This window comes from Botrytis sinoallii (genome assembly GCF_014898435.1).
Source record: "Botrytis sinoallii strain Bc 23 chromosome Unknown BSIN_021, whole genome shotgun sequence".
NCBI classification, from domain to species: Eukaryota; Fungi; Ascomycota; class Leotiomycetes; order Helotiales; family Sclerotiniaceae; genus Botrytis; species Botrytis sinoallii.
In genome coordinates this window covers 651,103-665,910 of record NW_024066048.1, presented here as the reverse complement: position 1 = coordinate 665,910, position 14,808 = coordinate 651,103, and the positions used below count along the sequence as shown (strand labels likewise).

The window sequence follows — 14,808 nt, the reverse complement described above, 5'->3', positions numbered from 1 at the left end:
AAATCGAAAAGGAAAAGAAGAGTTTCATATATATCTAGTAGGTACTCCATACTGGCTGGTACTTGCTACTAATAAGCCACTCACTCATTTTATCGTGATTCTAAGCCCCCCTCAAAAACATCCCTAGTAGAGAGTAGCAATGTTACATTGAAAATCGCCCCCTTACAAACGCTGGCCCTCCCTAGTCAAACATTGCGAGAGTATGTGAGAGACATGTATGTTATTTTGACATCTTGAGAAGCTTTCAACACGCAGAGTACCTAGGTAGTGAAACATAAAAACATCCAAAGCAACAAGAGAGAAGGAGAAGAAGAAGAATTACCCAAAATCCCATTACTTCTTCCATATTGATTGATAGAGACGCATTCATTCAACCTCTCATTCAACCTTTCATTCTACTCTTGATACACAACCACGACTGGATTTATAAACGTTCACTCGACCAATATCAATATCACTTACTTATATTACTCACTCACTCTCTTCATGATCACTTCGGTCCATCTAATCGTATCAATCAATTAATTGCGAGTATTTGCCTTGACAATCAATCTATTTTGGCGGGGCAATCGCCTGTGAGCACTTGTTTGAAGCTAAATCCTGACCGCAACGCACTGAACGAACACTTTACTGTCAATCCCTCGAAGAAATCCCGATATCTACTTTACTCCTCATTCATTACCATCTACCACCACCTACCACCTACCATCTACCATCACCCAACATACAACATCAATTACAATCCCATTCCCTAGAATCCTACAACTTATCCTTCTTCCTACGTCCCCCTCTCCTACCGATACAATTTTGTTCCCCATCCCCAAGATGTCGTCTTGGAATATCACCAAGAGTGAGTTGAATTCATTTATAATTCATTCCAGGTCAATCTTGAAACCACTCAGATCTACCTCCTTTAGCTAAATCTTATTGTTGGCTACCACCCCAGCGTCACTTCGGAGAAGTCTATTGAGCTTTAAATCGTCAAAAGCGAGCACATGAATTGGACTTGTCACTAATTATCGCTATCCATTTTTAGAGCTCAAAGAGACGCATCTTGGTCCCCTAACGTCTACCTTCTCTCGAACCCCATCTTCACAAACTCTGAGGGAATCATCCAAAGATGAGAAATCTGGCACATCAAGTCCGGCACCATCTATCAACGATAATGGAATAGGTATGCGCACATCGTTAATCTGGTTCACGAAAAGTATACTGACCTCAAAAGCTGCGTCCGAAGCCATAGCCACTCAACCACAATCCGCTCCTCGACCGGGTATTCTCATCGTTACTCTTCACGAAGGAAGTGGATTCTCTCTACCAGATCAATATAAACAAGTCTTCAGCAATCATACACAGAATTCATTATCTGCGGGAAATGGCTTTGGAGTTGCAGGTTCAGTACGTTCCGGGGCTTCAAACCAAGTCGCGGGATCTTATTCGAATATGAGACCACAAACATCTGGAGGTGGAATTCAAGTTCCTACTAACCATGGACGTATCTCCTCCAAATACCTTCCATATGCCTTGTTAGATTTCGATAAGATGCAAGTTTTTGTCAATTCAGTTGCAGGGTCCCCTGAAAACCCCCTATGGGCTGGGGATAATACTCAATATAAGTTTGATGTTTCAAGAGTTACCGAATTAGCAGTTCATCTATATCTTCGAAACCCAAATGCGCCTCCGGGATCTGGTCGAAGCCAAGATATTTTCCTTGGTGTTACGCGCATCAACCCTCGATTCGAAGAAAAGCACAAATACGTCGAAGACCCCAAGTTGGGAAAAAAAGACAAGGAAAAGGCCGCTGCAGAATTCCAAAGAAGAGAGAGCACATTGGGACAGAGTGGACCGGAATGGTTGGACGTTCAATATGGTACTGGAAAGATTCGCATTGGAGTGGAATATGTTGAGAATAGAACAAGAGCATTGAAGATTGAAGATTTCGACCTATTGAAAGTGGTTGGAAAAGGAAGTTTTGGAAAGGTCATGCAAGTCAAGAAAAAAGATACCCAACGAATTTACGCCCTCAAGACCATTCGAAAAGCTCATATTATTTCACGATCAGAAGTCGCACACACGTTGGCAGAAAGATCGGTCCTTTCTCAAATCAACAATCCATTCATCGTTCCTCTCAAGTTTACTTTTCAATCACCCGAAAAGTTATATTTCGTCTTGGCATTTGTCAACGGTGGTGAACTTTTCCATCATCTTCAAAAAGAATCTCGCTTCGACATCAATCGTTCAAGATTTTACACAGCCGAACTCCTTTGCGCTTTAGAATGTTTACATGGTTTCAACGTCATTTATCGTGACTTGAAACCAGAGAACATTCTTTTGGATTACTCGGGTCACATTGCACTTTGTGATTTTGGCTTGTGTAAACTTGACATGAAGGATGAGGATCGCACCAATACCTTCTGTGGAACTCCCGAATACTTGGCACCAGAATTGTTGATGGGACAAGGTTACACTAAGACGGTTGATTGGTGGACCCTTGGTGTTTTGCTCTATGAGATGTTGACTGGTTTACCTCCTTTCTATGATGAGAATACCAATGAGATGTATCGCAAGATTCTGAGCGATCCATTGAACTTCCCTGGTCCTGAAATTGTTCCACCTGCTGCGAAGGATCTTTTGCAGAAACTTCTCAACAGAAAACCAGATCTAAGATTGGGTGCAAATGGTGCATCGGAAATTAAGGCCCATCCTTTCTTCCACAGTATTGATTGGCGAAAGTTACTTCAGAGAAAGTATGAGCCTACATTCAAACCTAACGTGGTATGTATTTTGTTTTATTCTTTCAAATGTTTACATGCAATATGCTAATGAAATATAGACGGATGCTCTTGATACCACCAACTTTGATGTGGAATTTACCTCCCAAGCACCAGCCGATTCATTGGTAGAAGGCGGACAATTGTCATCAACCATGCAAGAACAATTTACTGGATGGTCTTACAACAGACCGGTTGCAGGATTGGGAGATGGAGGCGGAAGTATCAAAGATCCCAGTTTCGTAGGAAGTGTACAGGATAGATAGATGGATGAAAGTCAGGGAAAAAGGGAACTGGAATTCTGGAAATGACCAGTGGTATGATGATATGACTTCAACTTTACTCGGGCGTCTTTTCTCTCCAGATAGCAATTCGCATACAGATTGAGGGTTGGAGTGGTTTCTCTTCTTCACGAACAAATTCTAAGAATATTATCCGATAAGATGAGATGAGAAGTTATATGAAAATGGATATTCGTTGTTTTTGTATTCTTCTTCGGCACTGAAATTAGTATTGGGGAATCACATGAGAGTAGAGTAGAGTAGAGTAGAGGCGTTACGAAAGCACTTTGTCATGGACAGGTGGATGGGTATGTGGGTTTGATAGAAAGGAAGGAAGGAAGCACGAGAGAGGGTTCGAACTTCTTTCCATTTGAAAATCGAAGTATTTGTTTCTTCGTCAATTACCTAGGGACTAATCATTGGGATGGGATGTGAGAATGTGAGAATGTGAGAATGTGATGTGCTTTTATGAGTGAATGGATATTTTTATGTAGGTATGTAGATAGATAGATGGATAGGTTGATAGGTAGGTTGATAGGTAGGTTGGTAGGTTAATAGATTGGTTGGTAGGTAGGTTGATAGGTTAATAGGTAGGTTGATAGGTAGGTTGATAGATAGGTTGATAATAATGATATTGATACTGGGTACCCAGACTATTCGCAGGAGAAAAAACAGGTGGGATTCGATCACTTCTACAGTACGACATCATTCAATTACTCTCCTTCAATATTATATAAAATAAAATTTCAAAATATTATCTAAACAATAAGAAGCTAAAATTTCTTTTTATCTTTTTGAATTTATATAAATCATTTATAAATTATTTTTTATTCTATTAAGTTAGAGGATTTCGATGAAAATTTGAATTGTCAAATTCCCCCTGTTTTTTCTCCTACGAATAGGTAGGTAGGTAATAATAGTCGGCGAGTCGGGTTATGGAATAGTGAATAGGACGGTCGTTTATGTAAGACTAAAGAGCTGATTATCTAGTACATAAGTCGGGTACTCTACTTTCTGGCTACCCCTGTTTTGAGTCACTCTTTTATACCAAAAATCACTTTTTTAATCTATTAATATCTTTATTAGTATATAATATAATTTAATAAAAATTTATTTATGTATAATTTAAATCGATTTAAACTTATTCTGAAATTTTTTAGATTTTAGGATTTTTCTATGTTAAAATCTAGAGCTTTAAAATATCGATTTTTTAATTTGTATAGAAATTATATATAAATTTAGAATTTAATAAAATCTTTAATAACTTTTTAATAATAATTATTTAAAAAAAACTCTATATATTCTTTTGAAAATTTTGAATTTAAATTTATATAGAAATTCAATTTTTTTTGTAAAAAAATTAATAGATATAGAGATATATTTATTTATTTATTTATAGTGATTAACGTCTAATATCTGACCTCCCAAGGGGTATTCTAGACGTACTAAGGAGCGGGCCTATGGGCTGCTAGCGTTCCAGCCGCTCAAAGTAGTATAATGTTAGCTAATCAAGGGTTTGTTGCTTCTGGTGTTCTTCTGTTTAGTATTGTTTTATAGCAATCTTATGGCTATTCTGTCTAAGGATTTGTAGTTCTGTTTTAGAGGGCCTTGTTTTATATATTATTTGGATATTAGCAAATGATTAAATTGATTGTTATCAATCGGGAGAGCGCTTGAAATGCTTATAGTTAATCGATGCAGATCTTAGATTGATTAGAGTAGAGAGTTTATCCTTGGGATATTGGAGCAGATTAGAGTTCATATAGTTTCATATAATTTGAACATATTCTAATATAGAATCTGGATCTAGCGAGAAGATCAGTAAAACTATATTATATTTGCAGGATATAATTAATATATACTATCGTATTTTATTCGGATTGAAATCGATTTGGTATAAGCAGTCAGTTACCGTGCATTTGATTATTAATTAAATATTGAAAGAAATATAATAACGTGGTTATCACCGAGTGGGCCATATCACCGAGTGGGCCACTTTCACCTCAATTCGCACTCTTCATATTCAACACGCGTTTTATCAATCATTTATTATGGAATCTACGAATAAAGAAGCACGTTTACTTTTAGTCATCGAAGCTCTTTAAAAAGATAAAAAATTAAGTATTCGAAAGGTTGCTAAGTTATATAATATATCTTACACAATGATCAGCTATAGAATGAACGGTTTAACTCCACGTATAGAGATTCGAGCGAATTGTTATAAAATTACAGAATTGGAAGAGGATGTGATTATTGAATATATACTTGATATGGATTCAAAAGGATTTCCATCTAATATCAAGAATATAGAAAATATGGCGAATTATATTCTTGAATCGAGGAGTTCGAAACGTGTTGGAAAGCTTTGGGCATATCGATTCATACAACGTCGAATCGAATTAAAGATGCGTTTTAATCGTATTTATGATTTCCAAAAAGTTCTCTACAAAGATCCTAAGCTTATTGAAGATTGGTTTTGAGTGGTTGCGAATATACAAACGAAATACGGCATTTTGGATAGCGATTTCTACAATTTCGATGAAACAGGCTTTATGATGGGGATTATATCTGCAGTAATGGTTGTTACTAGTGCCGAAAGATGTGGCAGAAGTAAATCAATACAGCCAGGCAATCGAGAATGGGCTACAGCAATAATATGTGGAAATGGAGAGGGTGAAACTATTCCCCCATTTCTAGTGGTTCAGGAACAAGTTCACCTCTTCAATTGGTATACTGAAACCGATCTTCCTGTGGATTGGGCTATTAAACCTATATCTAATGGATAGACAAACAATGAGATAGGTTTAGAATAGTTGAAATACTTCGATAAGTATACTAAGAATCGAAGAAAGGGCAGATATCGAATGTTAATATTAAACGGGCATAAAAACTATAGAACAAGAGCTTTTCAAGTATATTGCAAAGAGAATGATATTATATACTTGAATCTATTATTGCATTCAAGTTATTTAACTCAACCACTTGATATAAGCTGTTTTAGGAATCTGAAACGTTTATATGGTGGTCAAATTGATAAATTTATTAAGGTATATATTAATCATATTTCGAAGGTTGAATTCTTTATAACTTTTAAAGCTGTATATGAAGAATCAATCACCTTTTAGAATATGAAATCAGGATTTAAAAAAGCAGGTTTAATATCCTTTGATCCTGATGTTGTGCTTTTGAAATTGGATATTCGAATTTGTACACCTACCCCCCCCTCTTTCGATCTAGATCAATGGATCTCTCAAACCCCTCACAATCCAACTGAAGCTCTTTCTCAATCAACTTTAGTGAAATCTCGAATAACTCGATATCAATCAAGCTCTCCTATACCTATATTTGAGATTGTATTAGCTTTAGCTAAAGGTACAAAGAGATTAGCTTATGAGAACATACTTTTGAATGTAGAGATTCGTATACTTCAAAAGGCAAATAAGATATTAAGTAAGTGTGATGTATGAAAAAAACCCAATTGTATTAAGGAGGAGTACTCATTGGATAAAAGGCTCTTGATATATTATTTTAACAAAAGATTGATATTCAGATTCAATACGACAAGCGTTAAAAAGAAAGGAATTCTAATAGGGAAATACTTTCTATTCGGTATTGTAGTAAATACAGAAAGACAGGTTATAATACAAGAATCTATCAAAATAATGTAATAGATTCTAGATTATTAAATTCTTAATAGTTTTAATCAATTGATTCAATTGTTGTTGAATAATATAGATTTGAAGGTGTGAATTGAGGTGAAAGTGGCCCACTCGGTGATATGGCCCACTCGGTGATAAACCACGTTAGGCTTTTCTCAATCCTGTATATACAAATATTCATACTATTTTTGTAATTAAATCTAATATAATAAACTACAAAGTTACTATATCCAATCCGTATTACTATAAATCTATATAATGCCTCGCAAAAAAGCTTAAGGCTTTCCAGCTTCGAGATATTATATATCGGTTTCCATGCATTATATATTTCAAAGATCAGGCCTCTTTTTTCCTTTTATTATTTGCTTTCGAAACACCGATATTTGATATATAGAACAAAGCAGAAGCTGCTGACTATAGGGAGGCAGGATGGGCTAGGGTCAAGCGATCCAGCTGTATTCTGATTAGTAAGGCGATTGGCTGTTTCGTTACTTTCAATCTCAATATGCTTAGGGGATTACTTAATTATAATATTGTAATATTGTATTGCTTAATAGTATTTGTAATATACCTATTAAAAGGAGGCAGCAGCGCTTCCTTGCATTCCCCAGATTATTGAAGTACTATCAATGTATAACTATATTGTTTCTGATAGAGGCAATCAATGATACTCAAAAGGCATTCTAGTTTTTGCTATATGCTAATTGTTTCAGTATTAAAAATATGTGATTGTTTATGTATATGACTGTAGCCGCTATCAATCTATTACTTGCTACAATAGATTGCAAAGCCATACCCCATACAGTAACCGTGTTCATTATATTGTTCAGACCTGTTTGAAAATATAAAATAATCTTTTTAAGAAATTAAATCCCATTATTCCTTGAATACTTTTGTGATATCCTTTTTGTTTATACTATTCATTAAATTAATACAACATTTAGAAGAGAAGTGAGATTATAAAAGTCTGGGGCGCTTAGTAGTAAGAATTGTTTATCCTATTCTTTATAGTTTTGTATTAGGACCTTTCAGAGTATTTATACTTTGTCCTTTTTTCCTGATATATAATTTCAATCGATTTATAAGTAGATATTGTATATCCATTATCTGAAGCCGAAATGCAAACCTCAGTTTGGCTTGCTCTAATGCAACAATTCCAGCTGGGAGATTAGTTTCTATAAGGAGTACAATTGTTAAGGTTGTTTTGTAGACAAATAAAGCTCCTTGTACTATATTATAAATCGTCTTGCTGACTAGGTCAATGTATTTCTTGATCCTAATACTAACCGGAACATAACCTGCATTTGGGTATTGTTTGTATAATCTATCGAACTATACTTCGGAGCCAAAGAGGGCAACGGGGAGTATACAGGTAATGATCGCTTTTCGCAGGCAGGCTGCAGACAGAAATGAATTATATTATAACTACTTTCTAGAATATATTATAATACAAAGTAGGTTCGCTATACCTACAAACGCTTTCCCGGCTCACTTGTGATAAAGCTATTAGTACTAGGCTTCTATAGAATCTTTTGACTATGTTAAACCATTTATTATATAATTACCTTTGAAAATTCCGATCAGAACTAAAACCATTCCTTCACGCCTTTATTCCTGTTTGTTTCTTAAGTCTATTTGATATCTCCATTATATTCTCTACCCTATAGTATCCAATTATAAACTAATACACATATTCATCTTCTCGAACTATATAGATAGTATCGCTGTTGCTATTATTATATGCTATATCTCGTAGTTAGTAATTGTTTCACATTATTTTGCCAGATCTTTTTTATATAATAAAACCGATTATATTTTGCAGGCTTGCTATTTCAGATTTCTAGCCAGGTAGCCCTTCTATAATGTTTTCAATTCACTAATCAAAGCTCTGCTTGTAAAATCTATTCCCCCAATATATAATTTGTAATCGAAAGTAGAGCGCTAGGAGCGTATTGTATATATATATTATAGGATTAGTTTCTATCTGAGATCCTCCGCTGTTATAATATCGATCGAGCATTGTCGAGTATGGTTTGCTAAAAGCGTTCTTCCTATATCGAAGCTCTTCTACTACTATACTGTTCCCATATATTCAAAAATAAGATGCTAAAAACGTTCCTCCTTCTACTCTATATATACTCCCGTCAGCCTCAATAAACACTATTTTAGCCTTTATATACTTTCTACTATTCCCCTCACTATTTGTAAATATCCAATCTAATAGACCTACAAATCGTATATATTATTAGATTATGAAAACTCTACACACTAACACTCTAAAAGTATTCTATCGATTTTCGTTTATCAAGTTAAGAATATCGGCCCTATTCCCAATACAAGCTTCAATCAAACTCAATTATATTATAAAAACTTTATTATCCACTATTTCAAAAACTAATTCCGTTTTATAAACACTCTACCACAATATACTCTAACTCTACTCCTTATACAGATTCGTAAAAATATAATTCCATATCAATCCCGTTTTTATCTCCTTTCCATTATCGAATAATTTTCATCTCCATTTTACTGATAGTCCTCTATTTCGAGTATCTTTACAATTACCCTCTAGTAATTAGCTACGCATATTTTTGCTTTCAATATAGCCTCCGATTAATATACAACTATTACCCAGTTTCAGCTGACTCTACTTAACTCTCCGATCGCACGATCGAAGGTTCGTAGGATACACCACGTATAGGTGAGAGTCATTGTATCCCGATATAGAGATATAGTATATAGTGATTTTAGAGTAGTATAAATAATCTTTATTATTTTGAGGGTTACCTTTTTAAATATTTATTTATAAGAAATTTTCTATTTTTTCTGAATCTATTAGATTAAATATATTTTAAATTTATAATAAAAATTTTATAATTTATTTTTAGTAATTTTTATTAGAAAATTATTAAAGATTTTATAAAAGTTTTAAATTTGTGTAGGATTCTTATATAAATTTGAAAATCAATATTTTGAAATTCTAGATCTCAATATTCCCCGATCCTGTATACCCTCTACCTTGCTAAGCTTCTCAATCAAGATAGAGCACAGCGCTTCGGATATACTGACAATATAACTATATATCACACATCTAAGAACCTATCCACGAATATATATATACTCTGCTGAATTGTTTGATGCATCCTATAATAGGGAGATCAGAATAAGGTCTTTTTCGCTTTGGAAAAGTTTGAGCTTTTTCATATATTGAGAAAGTATAAAAACTGCAAATCCGGTTATAAGGATAAGTTGGGATCTAGTTATTATGCTAATCCCTTTAGGACTTATTAACAGAGTATAATCAATTTTATACTAGTTTGGTGTTTTCTTTGATTGGTATTTAATGTTTTTATAATATATCAAAACGTATATTGCGAAAGTTATGTGTATTGCATTCTACATTCAATCAATAGTTTATACAGCCTACAGACTATTTGTAGTCTGCTTGCAAAAAGCGATTATTATCTGTATACTTTTTATTGCTCTTTTTGGCTCCGAAATATAATTCAATAAGCTATACAAACAATATCCAAATGCAGGCTATATTTTAGTTGGTATTAGGATCAAGAAATATATCAATTTAGTTAACAAGATAATTTATAATGTAATATAAAGAGCTTTATCTATCTATAAGACAATCTCAATAACTATATTCCTTATAAAAACTAATCTCCTAACTAGAATTGTTACATTAAAACAAGCCAGATTGAAGTTTGCGTTTCAATTTCCGATAATAGATATATAATATTTATTTGTAAACCGATTAAAGCTATATATTAAAAAAAAAGAATAAGGTATAGATATACTAAAAGATTCTATTATCAAATTGCAGAGAATAGAATAAGTAATCCCTACAATCAAATACTCCAAATTCCTATAACCATACTTCTCCCCTAAGTGTTATACTAATTCAATTAATAATATAAGTAAAGAGGATATTACAGAAATATTTAAAAACTGATAGAATCTAATCTCTTAAAAAGATTACTCTGTATTCTCAAATGGATCTGAATAATATAATGAACACAGTCATCGTATAAAATATGGTTTTACAATCTACTATAGTAAGTAATAGATCGATAGTAGCTACAGCTGTATACACAAACAGTTATATATCTTTAATGCCGAGGCGATCGGTGTATAATAGGGATTGGAGTGTTTCCTGAATATTATCAAATGCTCTTATTAAAACTAAATATAGCTATATATTGATAGCACCTTAGTGATCTAGGGAATACAAGAGAACGCTATTGATTCCTTTTAATAGATCTATTATAAATACTATTAAGCAATACGATATTACAATATTACAGTCAAGTGATCCTCTAGGTATATTAAGATAAAGGGTAACAAGATAGCTAATTGTTTTATTAATCAGAATATAATTGAATCATTTAATCCTAGTTTATTGTGTTTCTTTACCATCAGTAATTCTTACTTTATTCTATATACCAAATATCAGTATTCAGAGAGTAAATAGTAGAATATAAAAAGAGATCTAATTTTCAAAATATATAATATATAGAAACCAGTATATAACATCTCGAAACCGAGAAGCCTTAAATTTCTCTATAGAATATTATACAGACTTATAATAATATGAACTGGATATAATGACTTTGTAATCTATTATATTAAATTTAATTATAAAAATAATAAAAACATTTATATATATAGGATCGAGAAAAGCTTATTATATTTCTTTCAATATCCAATTAATAATTAGATATACAGTAACTGGCTGCTTATATCAAATCAATTATGATCTGAATAGAATATAATAGTATATATCAACTGTATACTGTAATTACAATACAGCTTTATTAACCTTTTTACCAGATCCAGATTGATTGATTGATTGATTGATTTAATTTAACGTCCCGCTTCAGTCCATGACTATATAAGACGGCTAGGCCATAAGGGCGCTAGCGGATAACTTTTGAAATACACAATGGGAATGAAATAATGGGGGAGGTGAAAACAAATACTGGGGTATAGCGCCCACTATTGTATGTAGTCCATACACCAGATCCAGATTCTATATTAGAATATATTTAAATTATATATAATTATATAAATACCAATCTACTTCAGTATTTTAAGAACAAGCTTTTTATTCTAATCAATTTAAGACTCACACCAACTAGTCATAAATACTCTAAGTGTTTTTCTGATTGATAGTAATCGATCCGATTATTTGTTAATATCTGAATGATATACAAAACAAAATCCTTTAAAATAGAACTATAAATCTTTAGATAGAATAGCTATAGGATTGCTATAAACAGTATTGAACGGGAAAACACTAGAGATAATAAGTCCCTGATTAGCTAACATTATATTACTATAAACGACTGGAACACTAGTGGCCTGTAGGCCCACTTCTTAGTACATCTAGAATACCCCTTGGGAGGTCAGATATTAGACGTTAATCACTATAAATAAATAAATAAAATAAATAGATCTCAATATAGAAAAATCCTAAAAATCTAAAAATTTCAGAATAAGCTTAAATCGATTTTAATTATATATATATATAAATTTTCTTTAAATTTTATTTATAAATAAGAAAGTTAAAAATTCCATTTTTGGTGTAAAAAGTAGCCCAAAAGGGGGGTAACCAGAAAGTGGGGTACCCGAGTTACCTAGTTGGTGGATGTGGATAGGTAGATGTGGATGTAGATGTAGATGTAGATGGAGGGAAAGAAGGATTCGTTCTGATCTGATACCGAGGCTGATTTGAATTATTTGATCAAACCTCAAAAATAGAATTCTGCTTAATGAAAAAAGAAATTTTAGAATCTGTATAATATACTTATAGAAATCTTATAAAGAAAAATAGAATTTAATTTTATTGAAGATTTTTTATGAAATAAATTATATTATTAAATAGCTTTTAGAATTAGCTTTATTTATTTATTTTTAGAATTCATTTTAATTTTTTTTTATAGAAAATGTATTAATATTTAAAATCTATTTTCGAATAGTTTTTCTTATAGTGTATAGACTATTTTAGAATAAATAAAATAAGCGAGTAAGTTTAATAAGAATTCCTTATCTCAAGTTTATCTTGTTTAAATTATATAATTAATATAGCTTTAGTATTATAGGAGCTGCCTCTAGGGTCACATGAAAGTGTCTAGAGATCTTTCGAGATGGTTTAGACTAAACTTCAAGTAGGAATTCAATAAGATTGTAATTGTTTGCAATTCTCGTAATTATAATATAAAACTAATGATTATCTTGAGTATAAAGTTTTATATTGTAATGAAATCCATTCCTTTATATAAACCTTCATACTCTTTAAATCAATAAGTCGATTATCGAAAAGCCGATTTCGATAATTCGATTTCTTTTGGTTATATGGTGTTAATACTTGTGATCTAAAGTAAAACTATTGTTTATTTAATTTGTATTTATTAGCTAACCTATATTTGTTATATGGATATATATATAGTAGTAAGCTATCAGGAAACAATCCCTGATACTGTGCCTTTTGGACAGATTGCGTGTGTGGCGTAGTGGTAAAGCTTACAACTCCTATTGTGTCCGCTTACGTAACAGAGTATCAGGGATTTTACCTTGTGGATATCGTTCTGGGATCTCTGATTTCGGGCTTTTAATTGGGACTGGGTTAACAGCCAATTGAAAAGTGGATCGAATTAGGGACGAGGATGTATCTGCTTAAGGATTGGATATTCTGAATTCATTAATAATGGATTATTAATGGTGAGGGTATTGGATAATAGAAGAGTGTTATTCTATTATTACAAATCATATGGTTGACTATAGTATAGTATAATAGCCCCTGTACTAGCCTTTTCGGGACGAAAAAGGTTAAAGAGGAGGGCTCTGTTATATGGATATATATATAGTAGTAAGCTATCAGGAAACAATCCCTGATACTGTGCCTTTTGGACAGATTGCGTGTGTGGCGTAGTGGTAAAGCTTACAACTCCTATTGTGTCCGCTTACGTAACAATATTAACTATTTAATCAATATTTATTATCTAATCTGTACTTATTGTGACGATCTGGCCTCAGGCCTAGATTAGTCATTCATTTGCCCCACCTGGCAGGTCAAATCTCGCTTCGCTTTTGGTCCCCTCTTGGTCCCCTCCTGGTCCCCTCCGGACCTATAAAAGCCTCTTACAGGTTCACCCTTTATACAATAGTTTGTTATTTTCTAATATTGATAATTGATTTATTTACTATTATATCGTAAACCTGTTATCATTACATTATAACAAACTTTTAGCACCCCTATGAAGAACAGAATATCTTTTTGAGAAAGTCAAAATATCTACCTATAGTTATACTCTTTGAATCACTAAACTATCTGTAAAGAATAAAATATCCGTTTACGTTATACTCTTTTGAATCCCTAAACGAAAATAAATACTATGCTCAAATTATACTTTTGAAGTTACTGAATGAAAAAGCAAAAGATCCTATTATCCTACTATTACCAAACTCACAATACCTCCCTACTGTATACCAATATATCAACAACCTGAGGAAAACCAAAATCCAAATCAGTAGCTCCATCAAAAACAAAAGATTGATATAGGAAATATATTGTATGAGAATAACAAAAGAATAGAATCCAATCACTCCAATCCTCCTCCTTCAGACCTGTCAAGACAGGACCTCTTGAATCTCCTCAGCGCCAACACAACAATAATGGCTAGACTTCAAGAACTACTTTCGGAACAACTATTGGAACAAGGAATGTACAGCAGAAACCGCCATCGCTCAAAAGCAGTTAGACAGGCCACAACATCGAACTCACTGGATTCCCATCTACAGCACAGGAATACCTCCGAAAATCCTGCAGGAATTTTTCCTTCAGTTGAAATACGTAATGGCTCCATAGCCTCCCTTACTCCCAAAACAAGATTGAATATTAGAGTGAAAAACCCAGAACCCTTAAATAACAAGGTTAACCCTATATTCAAAGCATAGAGATTACTTGTTGAAGGTAAACTCTTGGATAATACCAATCATTATCCAAACAAAAACTTACAAGTAAAAGTAATCTTTAGATAAACTACTAATGAGGCACAAAGATATCTAAAGCCTAAAATGCTACGCAAA

The 14,808-nt window shown here is 32.9% G+C and overlaps 1 protein-coding gene across 1 annotated transcript; it reads left to right on the top strand.

The window, feature by feature from the left end:
- The first annotated feature begins 194 nt into the window (after positions 1-194).
- Positions 195-3,712, top strand: EAF02_009752 (uncharacterized protein). Its single transcript, XM_038905800.1, has 4 exons — positions 195-850; positions 1,037-1,174; positions 1,226-2,775; positions 2,834-3,712. Exons 1-4 carry the CDS (start codon positions 826-828, stop codon positions 3,035-3,037), a joined length of 1,917 nt encoding a protein of 638 aa, XP_038754540.1. The 5' UTR covers positions 195-825; the 3' UTR covers positions 3,038-3,712.
- The last annotated feature ends 11,096 nt before the right edge of the window (positions 3,713-14,808 follow it).

Excerpts from the sequence above, each read along its gene's own strand:
- EAF02_009752 (XM_038905800.1), top strand. The coding sequence starts at position 826 with ATGTCGTCTTGGAATATCACCAAGA. Across the intron at positions 1,175-1,225 it reads TATCAACGATAATGGAATAG|CTGCGTCCGAAGCCATAGCC; the intron begins GTATGCGCACAT and ends TGACCTCAAAAG. Across the intron at positions 2,776-2,833 it reads CTACATTCAAACCTAACGTG|ACGGATGCTCTTGATACCAC; the intron begins GTATGTATTTTG and ends AATGAAATATAG.